The sequence below is a fragment of the Penicillium cataractarum genome, assembly GCF_028827025.1.
Source record: "Penicillium cataractarum strain IBT 29864 chromosome Unknown utg000001l, whole genome shotgun sequence".
Lineage (NCBI taxonomy): Eukaryota > Fungi > Ascomycota > Eurotiomycetes > Eurotiales > Aspergillaceae > Penicillium > Penicillium cataractarum.
Window position 1 is genome coordinate 1738217 of NW_026622737.1, and position 15388 is coordinate 1753604.

A 15388-nucleotide genomic window follows, 5' to 3' on the forward strand; every position below is an offset into this window, starting at 1 on the left:
AGGCCTCCGGAAGTTCGCCGATAGTCGGTGGTGTTGATATAGAGATGGGCTGGGTGGGCGCATATTGGCATGCTTTTATTTTTGCTTTGGGGCTTGAGGTCCCATCCTTGGCAAGGTGCTTCGAAATGACTTACTGTGTCTTGCTACCCTCAGCTGAAGCCCAGGATTCGCTCATTGGATGGGGTTATACCGAGGTGCGACTCAACTCAAGGATTCGCAATGTATATCCAATAAACGGAAGCAGATAGAAGTCCTGGAAAATAAATATAAGTGCTGTTTAGGTATTGTACCATGATGATGGTACTCAGTAGTTCTGGAAGATGCCAGGGAAAGACAAAGATTTTGCATTAATTCAAACAACCTGAGAGAGCAGAGAGATAAGGCATGGCTATATAAGTAGTATCTCACACTCTCCTACTCTATACTTTCTAAGAACGTGGGTGTCAACTGGCTGACCGCCTAGGCTAATAATAATCTCCGTCTATGACGCGCACCGCCTCCTTCCAACTTCCACCGTTCCACTTTTCTACTTTCCTTTCCCCACCGCCTTGCCCCTGTTTCACGTGACTTCCTACAAGCGACACCTCAGCAACGACAACAGCGGACCTCAGGAGGTCACTTCCGCTTCTCCAGATTCCCCCCCCAATTCCCCCTCTTACCTTTTCTTCATCTCCTTGACTCTCTTTCCTATCTCACTTCTCTCCCTACCCCTCTTTTCCTTTCACATATTCTGGTTTCCTTGCGCGGCGTTCAGTTGGGTGCTCAAGGTCGTGCTGCGGCCTAAGTAAATATGGCACCTCTTCCCATCAAGTTCACAGAACTGGTCAACGTACGTTGCGACTCCTCTCAGATTCACCCTCCGAGTTTGGCTTGCAGATTACTGACATCCTGCCTTTTCTATAGTTGACCAATGTTGGCATTGCGGTATGTCTCACCTAAGCTGCGCTTCCATCGAGCCAGTGTCGCAACCAGCTTCTATTGCGAGACGGAAACGCCGGTCGCGTCCGGCAGACACCCCTACACCATCGACGGACCATACTGACTTGTTTTGCGCTTACAGCAACCATCCATTGGCTTTGTTTCATGTGTAAGTATCCCCCACGGCCACCCCCCGAAACAACAGGCGTGGGAACCGCGACTAACGATGGATGTGACCGCATAACAGACCCTCGAATCCGATCACTATGTCTGTGTTCGCCAGAAGCTCGACGAGGACGACAAGCCGCAAGTCATCATTGTTGACTTGAAGAACAATAATGAGGTCATGCGGCGGCCGATCAACGCTGACAGTGCCATCATGCACTGGAGCAAGAACATTATCGCCCTCAAGGCTCAGGGCCGCACAATCCAGATCTTCGACCTTTCCGTAAAGCAAAAGCTCAAGTCCGCGGTGATGAACGAGGATATTGTCTACTGGAAGTGGTTCAGCGAAAAGGCCCTGGGTCTGGTTACCGAGACCGCCGTCTACCACTGGGACGTCTACGACGCTACCCAGGAGAACCCGGTCAAGATGTTTGATCGTCTTCCCAACCTTTCGGTGCGTGAAATATAATATTTGGAGAGTGTCTGACTGGATTGGAATGTCATACTGATTCCTGCTGTTTTCTTAGGGATGCCAAATCATCAACTACCGCGTTAACGCCGAGGAGAAGTGGATGGTCGTGGTCGGTATCAGTCAACAACAGGGCCGAGTTGTTGGATCCATGCAGCTCTATTCCAAGGAGCGCGGCATCTCGCAATTCATCGAGGGACACGCTGCTGCTTTCGCCGACATCAACGTGGAGGGCTCCCCTCTTCCCCACCACCTCTTCACCTTTGCCGTTCGAACCCAGACCGGCGCCAAGCTCCAGATTGCCGAGATCGACCACCAAGAACCCAACCCGCGATTCCAGAAGAAGGCCGTGGAGGTGTACTTCCCCCAGGAGGCAGTTAATGACTTCCCTGTGGCGATGCAGGTATCCACCAAGTACGACATCGTTTACCTAGTTACGAAGTATGGCTTCATCCACCTGTACGACCTCGAGACCGGTACTTGCATCTTCATGAACCGCATCTCCAGCGAGACCATCTTCACCACTGCCTCGGATACCGACGGCGCAGGCCTGGTTGGTGTCAACCGCAAGGGTCAGGTTTTGTCCGTTAGCGTTGACGAGAACACGGTCATTGACTACTTGATGAACAACCCCGCAATGTCCTCTCTTGCGGTGAAGCTTGCTTCCCGGGCCGGTCTCCCGGGTGCCGATCACCTTTACCAACAGCAGTTTGACACTCTTGTTAACGCGGGCAACTTCGCCGAAGCTGCCAAGGTTGCAGCCAACTCCCCCCGTGGCTTCCTCCGTACCCCCGAGACGATCAACCGCTTCAAGAATGCTCCTCAAACCGGTCAGATGTCGGTCATTCTGCAGTACTTCGGCATGCTGCTCGATAAGGGCTCCTTGAACCGTTATGAGAGCGTGGAGCTTGTGCGACCTGTTCTGCAGCAGAACCGCAAGCATCTGCTGGAGAAGTGGATGAACGAGAAGAAGTTGGAAGCGTCCGAGGAGCTCGGAGACATCATCCGACCATACGACGTGTCTCTTGCTCTCAAGGTCTACCTCGAGTCCAACGTTCCCCACAAGGTCGTTGCTGGGCTTGCCGAGACTGGCCAATTCGACCAAATCCTCGCCTACTCCAAGAAGGTGGGCTACCAGCCTGATTACACTCAGCTCCTGCAGCACATTGTGCGCGTCAACCCTGAGAAGGGTGCCGAGTTTGCCACTCAGCTCGCTAGTGAGGAGGGCGGTGCTCTTGTTGACCTTGACCGCGTCGTGGATGTCTTCCTGTCTCAGAACATGATTCAGCAGGCGACCTCCTTCCTTCTTGATGCCCTCAAGGACAACAAGCCCGAGCATGGCCACCTGCAGACTCGTCTGCTTGAGATGAACCTTGTCAATGCTCCCCAGGTTGCTGACGCCATCTTGGGCAACGAGATCTTCACTCACTATGATCGTCCCCGCATCGCGCAGCTTTGCGAGAACGCCGGCCTTGTTCAGCGTGCTCTTGAGAACTCTGACGATGCCTCGGTCATCAAGCGTAACATTGTCAAGACTGATAAGCTGAGCCCCGAGTGGTTGATGAACTACTTCGGCCGTCTGTCTGTCGAGCAGACCCTTGAGTGCATGGACTTTATGCTCGAGGCCAACATTCGCCAGAACCTGCAGGCTGTTGTTCAGATTGCTACCAAGTTCTCCGATCTGCTCGGTGCCAACCGCCTCATCGATCTCTTCGAGAAGTACCGCACTGCCGAGGGTCTCTACTACTACCTTGGTAGCATTGTCAATTTGAGTGAGGACGCTGAGGTGCACTTCAAGTACATCGAGGCTGCCACCGCTATGAACCAGCTCACCGAGGTCGAGCGTATTTGCCGTGAGAGCAACTACTACAATCCCGAGAAGGTGAAGAACTTCCTCAAGGAGGCCCACTTGACCGAGCAGCTGCCTCTGATTATTGTCTGCGACCGTTTCAACTTCATCCATGATTTGGTTCTCTATCTTTACCAGAACCAGCAGTTCAAGTCCATCGAAGTGTACGTGCAGCGCGTGAACCCCTCCCGGGCTCCCGCCGTTGTGGGTGGTCTGCTCGACGTTGACTGCGACGAGAGCATTATCAAGAACCTGCTCTCCACCGTGGACCCCTCCGTCATCCCCATTGACGAGCTCGTCTCTGAGGTCGAGAGCCGCAACCGCCTGAAGCTGCTCCTGGCCTTCCTCGAGGCCACTCTTGCTACCGGCAACCAGCAGCAGGCTGTTTACAATGCGCTGGCCAAGATCTACATCGATAGCAACAATAACCCCGAGAAGTTCCTCAAGGAGAACGACTTGTACGACACCCTGATTGTCGGAAAGTACTGCGAGAAGCGCGACCCCAACTTGGCGTATATTGCATACAGCAAGGGCCAGAATGACCTAGAGCTTATCAACATCACCAACGAGAACTCCATGTACCGTGCTCAGGCTCGCTACTTGGTTGAGCGTGCCGATCCCGAGATTTGGACCTTTGTCCTAAGCGAGAACAACTTGCACCGCCGCTCCCTCGTCGACCAGGTCATCGCCACTGCCGTCCCCGAGTCCACCGAGCCCGACAAGGTTTCCGTTGCCGTCAAGTGCTTCCTCGATGCCGATCTCCCCGGCGAGCTTATCGAGCTGCTCGAGAAGATTATCCTGGAGCCCTCGCCGTTCAGTGATAACACCAGCCTGCAGAACCTGCTCATGCTGACTGCCGCCAAGGCCGACAAGAGCCGTCTTATGGACTACATTCACCAGCTCAACGAGTTCTCTGCTGATGAGATCGCCGAGATGTGTATCAGCGTTGGTCTGTACGAGGAGGCGTTCGAGATCTACAAGAAGGTCAACAACCAGCTCGCCGCTGTCAATGTCCTCGTTGAGAACATCGTTAGCATCGACCGGGCTCAGGAGTTCGCCGAGCGTGTTGAGCTTTCCGAGGTTTGGAGCAAGGTTGCCAAGGCTCAGTTGGATGGTCTCCGTGTCTCCGACTCTATTGAGTCCTACATTCGCGCCAATGACCCCTCCAACTACAGCGAGGTGATCGAGACCGCCACGCATGCCGGCAAGGATGAGGATCTCGTCAAGTTCCTCCGCATGGCCCGCAAGACTCTGCGTGAGCCCGCTATCGATACTGCTCTTGCCTTCTGCTTTGCCCGTCTGGACCAGCTTGCCGAGCTTGAGGACTTCCTTCGCTCCACCAACGTGGCTGACATTGAGGCCTCCGGTGACAAGGCTTACGAGGAGGGATTCCACCAGGCTGCTAAGATCTTCTTCACCAGCATCTCCAACTGGGCCAAGCTTGCCACCACTCTCGTCCACCTGGCGGAATACCAAGCCGCCGTTGAGTGTGCCCGCAAGGCCAACAGCGTCAAGGTCTGGAAGCAGGTCAACGAGGCCTGTGTTGACAAGAAGGAGTTCCGTCTCGCCCAGATTTGCGGTCTTAACCTCATTGTCCACGCTGAGGAGCTGCAGGCTCTTGTTCGCCAGTACGAGCGCAACGGTTACTTCGATGAGCTCATCTCGGTTCTCGAGGCTGGCCTCGGTCTCGAGCGTGCTCACATGGGCATGTTCACCGAGCTGGGTATTGCTCTGTCCAAGTACCACCCGGACCGTGTGATGGAGCACCTGAAGCTGTTCTGGTCTCGCATTAACATTCCCAAGATGATCCGTGCCTGCGAGGATGCTAACCTCTGGCCTGAGTTGGTCTTCCTGTACTGCCACTACGACGAGTGGGACAACGCCGCTTTGGCCATGATGGAGCGTGCTGCTGATGCCTGGGAGCACCACTCTTTCAAGGACATCGTCGTCAAGGTTGCCAACTTGGAGATTTACTACCGTTCCTTGACCTTCTACCTGCAGGAGCAGCCCCTTCTCATCACCGATCTGCTCCAGGCCCTCACTCCCCGTATCGACGTCAGCCGTGTTGTTCGCCTTTTCAAGACCTCTGACAACCTCCCTCTGATCAAGCCGTTCATGCTGAACGTCCAGAGCCAGAACAAGCGGGCCGTTAACGATGCGATCAACGAGCTGCTCATCGAGGAAGAAGACCACAAGACTCTCCGCGACTCTGTTGACAACCACGACAACTTCGATTCCGTGGAGTTGGCCCAGCGTCTGGAGAAGCACGATCTCATCTTCTTCCGCCAGATCGCGGCCAGCATCTACCGCAACAACAAGCGGTGGGAGAAGTCGATTGCACTGTCGAAGCAGGACAAGCTTTACAAGGATGCTATCGAGACTGCTGCCATCTCCGCCAAGTCTGAGGTGGTTGAGGATCTCCTTCACTACGTAAGTTATCTACTGGAATATTTGTTGAAATGCCTACCCGCTAACCTTCTCAATAGTTCGTCGACATTGGCAGCCGCGAGTGCTACGTTGGCATGTTGTATGCCTGCTACGACCTGATCCGCCCCGACGTGATTATGGAGATCTCATGGCGCAAGGGCCTGCACGACTTCACCATGCCGTTCATGATTAACTTCCTGTGCGAGCAGACCCGTACCATCGAGATGCTGAAGAAGGACAATGAGGAGCGCAAGTCTCGGGAGAAGACCCAACAGACCGAAGAGGATAACACTCCTATTCTTGGTGGCTCCCGACTGATGCTGACCCAGGGTCCCGCTGCTCCGGCCAGCCCCATGCCTTATGGTGGTCAGCCAGTCAACGGGCTCACCCCGCAGGCCACCGGGTATCGCGCGTTCTAGAGATGCTCAAGGCTTTCGACCCTTGACTCTTTTGCCCTTTTGATTTTTCCCTTATGTGTAACATACAGCGACGTGATGACCTTCTTGGTGCGAGCAAAAGACATGAGATCTGGCAGATATGCAGCAGCAGCCGGGAATCAATCATGGGATTCCGGGGGGAATTACCCATGGCTGACCCATTAATTCTGTTTCTTCTTTTCTTCTTCACTTCATTTTTTCCCTGCTGTTTTTTACTATCCCAATGTACTTTGATAGGCATATTCTTGATTTTGACATAGCCTTTTCTGTCTAGGCCGTGTTCCAGTAATTGCACTCCGTTCACCCTTTGATAGATATCCCTTTCTCCCTAGTTAAATCGATATCTTGGCTTGCAGGTCATGCGGACATGCGGAGATCAGTCGACTGTAATTTCTTGGCCAAATATTGTAACGTAGCAACTAGACTTATTGTGCCACGGTCGTTTCATTTTTGAGCCTGCCAAGGTCCGCCTCGCCGACCATCCAGTTCGCCCGGTGAAACTCCGCCAAGTCCGCCAAGGAGTCATCAGGCCCGCTTCTGCATCAAGCATCTCTCCCAATACCCAATACCATGCCAGTTTGTAGCATGTCTTGCCGAAGTGAAATAGTGCCATCCTGCAGAAATTCTCACTCCATCCCCTAGATCTATACTATCTAGTAGTTCAGCCGCGGAGAACGCCTCCTGGCCACTAGTGAGTATAGGCTAAATAGTTCACTACCGGTTTGGGTTGAGGTTGATTTACGAACTAACTAGTTACATCTGAGTGTAATGATGGGTGGTACCTAGAGAGCGTCTTCATTGAATAAGCTTGCTCTGGTTAAGGTTTCTTAGAGAGGTAAGGTTGTGACACGATATGTTTCTACTACCTATTGCAGGTTCAATGGACATATATACGCAGCTCGATACCTATTTCGACAGACGAATCTCCCCTCTCTGGCAAAAAGCAATAAATGCAATCTCGGCTACAGGTAATTCCCACCGGATAAAAAGCCCATAACCCCCAGATATCACAAACCTTCAATGGAAATCCTTTCCTTATGCCCGACCCCGTAACCTTACCACCCCCACAGAGGTTAGGTACACGGACAGTTCTCACTCTATCTGCAAACTGCACCTACCACCCCCCGTGCAGATCATCCGCAGAGCCGAGCCATGCAATACAACTGCTGGCTGACTATAGCAGCTTGAGACTCGACTCCGCCACCGCGCTACGTTGCACGTTGCACATTATATATCTTGGCACTTGCCTTCCCTCCCTTGCCCCGCGTCGTGCGCATAGTTAATGGGACTACGGAGTGCTGGATGTACAGTACTACTGGGCTTGGCGGGCGGATGATGATGATCATTTGGACTGATACTGATCCTGATACCCAATGGAGTTTCTTGGCCTAGCAAGGAGGGGGGACGAGAGGAGGAGGGTGATAGGTGTTTGCTTTTTGCTAGATTTTGGAGGCATTGGATCTATTTGTCTGGGCGTGTCTGGGCGACTCTAGATGGTATGTTAGATAACTAGTTTACAGAGTAACTGTAGATGTGGATTGCGGTCTAGTCCAGCCAGAAGCTATGACCAGACTACTGTCAAAGCTGGATCTGTCACGGGATCAATTAGTCCACCCCCCCTCGGCCCGCCATTCGATCGGCTCGCACTCGCACTGACAATTATACCGAGATACGGAGTAAAAAGTCCCGCAATACCAGAACCTGATTATCTACACGGCGAACGGGAGTCCTAAACTCGGCACCCCCGGCTGGAAGGAAGGCGGCGAGGTTCGGCGGGCAAGACTTTTACCCTGTGGAGAGACGCGTAGGAGGCTAGGCGGAGGTGTCATGTGGAGGGTGTGGGCTTCTACGGAAGAATTATTGGGGGGTCGTGGCTGTGAATTATTCCGTTCGATGAGGAATAATGGTTAGACGCGGAGGGAGGGTTGGAGTGTACAAGGCTTGTTGCTACTGTATCGATGGAATTGGAATGGTACCATTCTATCGTGATTCGTGAGCTATTCGTAGCAAACGGGTGATGATTTGGGTGTGGGGGTTTAAACATTGATGGGAGGGTTTTGTGGGGAGGGTTATTGTAGGAATCGTGCAGTACTCTAATTCATGAACATCAAGGGTTTTTTTTACAGAATTATTCGCTATGTAATTACTGTAGTAGTGCAGTGCCTCTCTACTAGTCATGAGCACCAAACTCCAGTACAAAGCACGAACGCACATGCATTCAAGTCTTCCAGAGCGAGTCCACTGATCTCCAGCCGAGCAGATCTGGGGGAACAAATGACGTCGGCGGGTTACGGAGGGGGGAAAGATAAGCATGCCGGGTGGAAATGGGGGAAAGATGATTGGAATGAAATTAGGAGAACAGTAATTGGATGCCGGTTTGGCTTATCGTGCAGGAAGTGAGGGTTTAGACGGTGAGATTGGTTGGGGATTGCGCCAAGTACCCTGCTATCGGTACATGGCGATCTGTTCGACTGTGGTTGTTCCAGAAAGTACTTGGTACAGTGTTAAAAAGTCAATTGCATTTCCGCGGTCGCAGGTTAAGATTGTGTTGGTATGTGTACTGGCGGGACCTTGGCATGGTCGGTTTTGAGAGGGGATTCAATAGTCTTGTGGTGCGGTCTTGGTATCGTAGAAATAGTCATGTAGAAACCAGTTACTTTAACAATGGACATTGAGTAGTTTGTGGGAATATCGATTGCGCCTCGGTATGCCGCGGAGCTTGGCTGGTCCCTTGGCTGCTTGGCTTTTTGCTGCAGATTCCACAATGTACACCCCCCTGTCGGTCGGACTCGGAATAGAAACAGTATGCGGAGTACGGAGAGTAGAAGAAAATCTTAAGAAAAAGCCATGGAATGTGCTACGAAACTATTAACAATTACTATTTGCTTAGATCTTGGCATAGATCCTGTCATACCCAGACGGGAGATCAGCCGTAGCGCCAAGTGGGAGAGGAGGAGGGGCAAAAAATGAGCTACAGGGACTACAGGACAACTACAAGCAGCGAGCACGCAAGGGCTAGGGCGGTCCTCATGGTCGGAAAGAATCACCGATCAGCCATCCAGAATCTCCAAAATCAGGAACAAGAACCAGCGCCATCGGAGGAGGGATAGGAGATCCTTTCCTCTAGAGATTGAGCACGCATGACCCGACACAAATTTCGCGGGACCGTCAGCCTAGAGGGGGCAAGAACTTCCCCCTCGTGGGGAGAACAATTGGGGGGGTTGAACAGTAGGAAATAATCATGGTCCCGTTTTCTTCCCCCCTCAATGGTTCATGAGTCAAACGCGATCGGAGAAGTCGCCCAAGTCCAGAGTACCCCCAAGGATGAGGACGATTCGGAATGACTTTCCCCGAGGTGAAGGGGGTGGTCCCTTGGGCCAAGCGTGGGAAGAAGGGAAAGAAATGGGCTACGCAAGGCTCGTGATTGGCCCCCAGGTGGGTTCGTCAGGTCGAGAGTTCTCCGAGTCTCCCCCGGACCACTCCAGGTTTCCCGTCAATATCCGTTTTGCTCAGGACCAAACAGGGGGGGGGGGAAAGCGGGCGAGTAGGCGATCTAGAGTCTTCTGAGAGAGAAATAATAATAATAGACCTGGGGAGGTTTCAACCATGTCCGAGGACCCGAGGTTGGATTGACGGGCCTAATCCACCCGATATCGAAGTTGAACCTTGAGAGAAGAAGAATAATGGCGAATCGCTGGTTATCGCGGGTCCTGGGGATGATCTCATCGGAGGATCTCGTTGCCGACCTCGCGCATGTAGCCGTATGTTGAAAAGGGTAATTGAATTAAATAAAAAATAAAATAGTAAGGAGAGGGAAAATGCCCCGCCCCGCCGGAGGGACCTAAAAGAAAAGAGTCAGAGGGAGAGAAAGAGAGAGAGAGTAGAAAAAAAAAGCAAAGCAAATAGAATCCAGTAAGAAAAATCACAGGAGATTGATGTGTCCGGTGTACCGGTGAACCTCTTGGAGAAGTCGAGGATTGAAGTGGTTGACCGAATTCCTCTCTCAGGGATCAGAGCAACGTGACCGAAGGCGGTAAGGTCCATTTCTTATTGTTACCTCATCGATGGAGTCAACCCCGGGAAATGGCTGGGCTCGCTGGGTATCGGCCACTTCCAGCTTCTGGGCCCGTGACTCTCTTTTATCTGCCCCTCCCCTCCTCGGACATTTAACCTTTCCTCCCCTCTCCTTCTTCCTTTTTTTTTTTATTTGAATCTCTTCCTCCCTTCTACTTCCATCTTCTTCTTCTGGTCTGGGAGGTTTTGTCCTTTTTTCTGACCCTTAAGCCAGTGCCTAAACCGAATTGCACTGCGTTCTGCCGAAATCGGCCCTGGGGTTCTATCCGGAGCTTCTTCCTCCCCCAGCTATTTGAGATAACCGTGAGTCACTATTTCCCCCGGCGCAAAACTGTCGTCGTTTTCCCCGTCAATCAGCTCAATTGGCTTCCTCCGAGACGAAGAAGCAATAATTGACCTGGTTTCCTTTCTCCCATCTCTAGCTATCTTCTGTAAACCCTCTTCACCTGATTCTCCCCTACACACATCATGGCTGCCCCGCACCGCCAGCCCGAGGAGGCTATCGATGACTCCGAGTTCATCGAGGACCATGAGGAGCACCACCAGGATTCCGTGCACCGTCGTCTACGTGCCAACTCCACCATCATGCACTTCCAAAAGATCCTGGTGGCCAACCGTGGTGAAATCCCCATCCGTATCTTCCGTACCGCCCACGAGCTGTCCCTGCAGACCGTTGCCGTCTTCTCCCATGAGGACCGCCTGGGTATGCACCGTCAAAAGGCTGACGAGGCCTACATGATCGGTAAGCGCGGTCAGTACACCCCCGTGGGTGCTTACTTGGCCGGTGATGAGATCATTAAGATCGCCGTGGAGCACGGCGTGCACCTGATCCACCCTGGTTACGGCTTCTTGTCGGAGAACGCCGAGTTCGCCCGAAATGTCGAAAAGGCCGGCATCGTTTTCGTGGGTCCGACCCCGGACACTATTGATGCCCTCGGTGACAAGGTCTCTGCCCGTCGCCTGGCCATCAAGTGTGGTGTCCCCGTCGTCCCCGGTACCGAGGGCCCCGTCGAGCGCTACGAGGAGGTCAAGACCTTCACCGATACCTATGGCTTCCCCATCATCATCAAGGCTGCCTTCGGTGGTGGTGGCCGTGGTATGCGTGTCGTCCGCGACCAGGCTGACCTGCGCGACTCCTTCGAGCGTGCCACCTCCGAGGCCCGCTCCGCCTTTGGTAACGGCACCGTCTTCGTCGAGCGCTTCCTCGACAAGCCCAAGCACATTGAGGTCCAGCTGCTCGGTGATAACCAGGGCAACGTTGTCCACTTGTTCGAGCGTGACTGCTCCGTCCAGCGTCGTCACCAGAAGGTCGTGGAGATTGCCCCGGCCAAGGACCTCCCCATCGATGTGCGTGACAAGATTCTGGCCGATGCCGTGAAGCTCGCCAAGTCTGTCAAGTACCGCAACGCCGGTACTGCCGAGTTCCTGGTGGACCAGCAGAACCGCTACTACTTCATCGAGATCAACCCTCGTATCCAGGTCGAGCACACCATCACCGAGGAGATCACCGGTATCGATATCGTCGCTGCCCAGATTCAGATCGCTGCCGGTGCCACTCTTGAGCAGCTGGGTCTGACTCAGGACCGCATCTCTACTCGCGGTTTCGCCATTCAGTGCCGTATCACAACTGAAGACCCCGCCAAGGGCTTCTCTCCCGACACCGGTAAGATCGAGGTCTACCGCTCCGCTGGTGGTAACGGTGTCCGTCTCGACGGTGGTAACGGTTTCGCCGGTGCCGTCATCACCCCTCACTACGACTCCATGCTGGTCAAGTGTACATGCCGTGGTTCTACCTACGAGATTGCCCGCCGCAAGGTGCTGCGTGCCTTGGTCGAGTTCCGTATCCGTGGTGTCAAGACCAACATTCCCTTCCTGGCTTCCCTCCTGAGCCACCCTACCTTCATCGATGGCACCTGCTGGACTACTTTTATCGATGACACCCCCGAGCTCTTCGCTCTGGTCGGCTCCCAGAACCGTGCCCAGAAGCTGCTCGCATACCTCGGTGATGTCGCCGTCAACGGCAGCAGCATCAAGGGCCAGATTGGTGAGCCCAAGTTCAAGGGTGAGATCATCAAGCCCATCCTCCGGGATGCCTCTGGTAACCCCATCGACGTCTCCGTCCCCTGCCAGAAGGGTTGGAAGCAGATCCTTGACAGCGAAGGCCCGGCTGCTTTCGCCAAGGCTGTGCGTGCCAACAAGGGCTGCTTGCTCATGGACACCACCTGGCGTGATGCCCACCAGTCGCTGCTCGCCACCCGTGTTCGTACCATCGATATGCTCAACATTGCCCACGAGACCAGCCACGCTCTGCACAACGCCTACAGTCTGGAGTGCTGGGGTGGCGCCACCTTCGACGTCGCCATGCGCTTCCTCTACGAGGACCCCTGGGACCGTCTGCGCAAGCTCCGCAAGGCCGTTCCCAACATTCCCTTCCAGATGCTGCTGCGCGGCGCCAACGGTGTTGCCTACTCTTCCCTTCCTGACAACGCCATCTACCACTTCTGTAAGCAGGCCAAGAAGTACGGTGTTGACATCTTCCGTGTCTTCGATGCCCTCAACGACGTCGACCAGCTCGAGGTCGGTATCAAGGCCGTCCAGCAGGCCGGCGGTGTGGTCGAGGCTACCATCTGCTACAGTGGTGACATGCTGAACCCCACCAAGAAGTACAACCTGGAGTACTACCTTGCTCTCGCTGAGAAGATTGTCTCCCTCGGCACTCACGTCCTGGGTATCAAGGATATGGCCGGTGTTCTGAAGCCCCAGGCTGCCCGCATCCTGATCGGCGCCCTCCGTGAGCGTTACCCCGACCTCCCCATCCACGTGCACACCCACGACTCTGCCGGTACTGGTGTTGCCTCGATGATTGCCTGCGCCCAGGCTGGCGCTGACGCCGTCGATGCCGCCACTGACTCCCTGTCCGGTATGACCTCCCAGCCCAGCATCGGTGCCCTCCTGGCCTCGCTCGCTGGCACCGAGCAGGATCCCCAGCTCGACATCGCGCAGGTCCGCGCCCTCGACACCTATTGGGCCCAGCTGCGTCTGCTCTACTCGCCCTTCGAGGCTGGTCTCACCGGCCCCGACCCCGAGGTCTACGAGCACGAGATCCCTGGTGGTCAGCTGACCAACCTGATCTTCCAGGCCAGCCAGCTGGGTCTGGGCCAGCAGTGGGCCGAGACCAAGAAGGCCTACGAGGCTGCCAACGACTTGCTTGGCGATATCGTCAAGGTCACTCCTACCTCCAAGGTTGTTGGTGATCTGGCCCAGTTCATGGTCTCCAACAAGCTCTCTGAGGAGGACGTCGTTGAGCGTGCTGCCGAGCTGGACTTCCCCGGCTCCGTCCTCGAGTTCCTGGAGGGTCTGATGGGTCAGCCCTTCGGTGGCTTCCCCGAGCCCCTGCGCTCCCGCGCTCTGCGTGACCGCCGCAAGCTCGACAAGCGTCCCGGTCTGTACCTCGAGCCTCTGGATCTGGCTGCTATCAAGAACCAGATCCGCGAGAAGTTCGGTGCCGCCACCGAGTGCGATGTCGCCTCGTACGCCATGTACCCCAAGGTCTTCGAGGACTACCGCAAGTTCGTGCAGAAGTTCGGTGATCTCTCCGTTCTGCCCACTCGCTACTTCCTTGCTCGTCCCGAGATTGGCGAGGAGTTCCACGTTGAGCTCGAGAAGGGTAAGGTTCTTATCCTGAAGCTGCTGGCTATCGGTCCCTTGTCCGAGCAGACCGGTCAGCGTGAGGTCTTCTACGAGGTCAACGGTGAAGTCCGCCAGGTCTCTGTTGACGACAACAAGGCCTCCGTGGACAACGTCGCTCGTCCTAAGGCCGACGCTGCCGACAGCAGCCAGGTCGGTGCCCCCATGTCCGGTGTCGTGGTTGAGATCCGCGTGCACGACGGCCACGAGGTGAAGAAGGGTGACCCTATTGCGGTGCTGAGCGCCATGAAGATGGTAAGAAATGTCCCCCGTTACACAAATTATTACACTTCGTACTAATATTATCACAGGAAATGGTCATCTCCGCTCCTCACAGTGGTAAGGTCTCCAGTCTGCTCGTCAAGGAGGGTGACTCCGTCGACGGCCAGGACCTTATCTGCCGGATTACCAAGGCATAGAGTGTGACCGGTTAGAAAAGTGTGCGAACTTTTTTTGATTAAACTTTTTTTGGCTTTGGATCTCTTATCTCTTATTGTGTATAAGATGCGCACGATTAACTACACGCGCAAAGACGCGATGTGATGTGATTTGAACGATGGTTTCTAGCGTTGGTTGGTTTATGTTTGTCCAACAGGATTTTTGTTTGGATTTGATTGGTTATTTTTTTTCTTATTTTGGTTATTTCTTATTGAAATGATGAATGGCTTTTTAGTACTTTTTTCTATCTGTATTCTCTTGTATCCTCTGTCTCCCCATCAAGAGGTGCCAAGTTGGGGTAGACTTGTTCCTTTTGGTAGGTGGTAGGGTCTAGCGTAGTCTATAATCCCGACCTGACGAGCCCCAGCCCCACTGTACATACTGACTCTACAAAAGCCCACTGATACCCTCCACTAAATTCAATCATTGACCTACAGCAATTTTCGAAATCAGTTATACCTCCGCACTCTGGCGACTTCATTCCCGGAAAATAAGCCCGAGATACGCTAACTTTCTTGAGCTTACCGCTCTCCTTACATGATCGATGAGTTCACTGTCATAATACCGTACTATACTATGGAACCCCGTAGACTCTTTTGGGGCTACGGACTGTCTAGTATGATCTTCTTGTTACCTGTCCTAGTTATTCGTTCCGAATCCTCATTCTTGCCGTATCCAACGTAACCTTTCTACTGTACTGTACCCGCCAGTCATAACACAGAAGGTTGTAGAGGAGTATCACGAACACAAAAATTCGTCCTTTTCATTCTGAAACGTTGCTAGCAAGTCCACCCACATAGCATTACACGAGTACAAATAGACAGGAGCCAATGAACAAAGTCCCTAAGCTCCAATATTTTGTCTGGAAACAACACGAGGATTTGACTCCACTCGAGGTTTCGGTGGAGTTAGAAGTTCCACTGT

The 15388-nt window shown here is 53.6% G+C and overlaps 2 protein-coding genes across 2 annotated transcripts; both read left to right on the plus strand.

Annotated features, from left to right (window-relative positions):
• Positions 1 to 790: 790 nt before the first annotated feature.
• N7496_000588 (uncharacterized protein) lies at positions 791 to 6247 on the plus strand (the record flags this gene model as incomplete). The annotated part of the gene is made up of 6 exons (XM_056693519.1): positions 791 to 829; positions 904 to 924; positions 1061 to 1087; positions 1166 to 1537; positions 1611 to 5831; positions 5888 to 6247. The coding sequence occupies 6 exons, from the start codon at positions 791 to 793 to the stop codon at positions 6245 to 6247; spliced, it is 5040 nt and encodes a 1679-aa protein (XP_056560248.1).
• Positions 6248 to 10807: 4560 nt separating this feature from the next.
• N7496_000589 (pyruvate carboxylase) lies at positions 10808 to 14445 on the plus strand (the record flags this gene model as incomplete). Its single annotated transcript, XM_056693520.1, has 2 exons — positions 10808 to 14281; positions 14338 to 14445. 2 exons carry the CDS (start codon positions 10808 to 10810, stop codon positions 14443 to 14445), a joined length of 3582 nt encoding a protein of 1193 aa, XP_056560249.1.
• Positions 14446 to 15388: the final 943 nt, after the last annotated feature.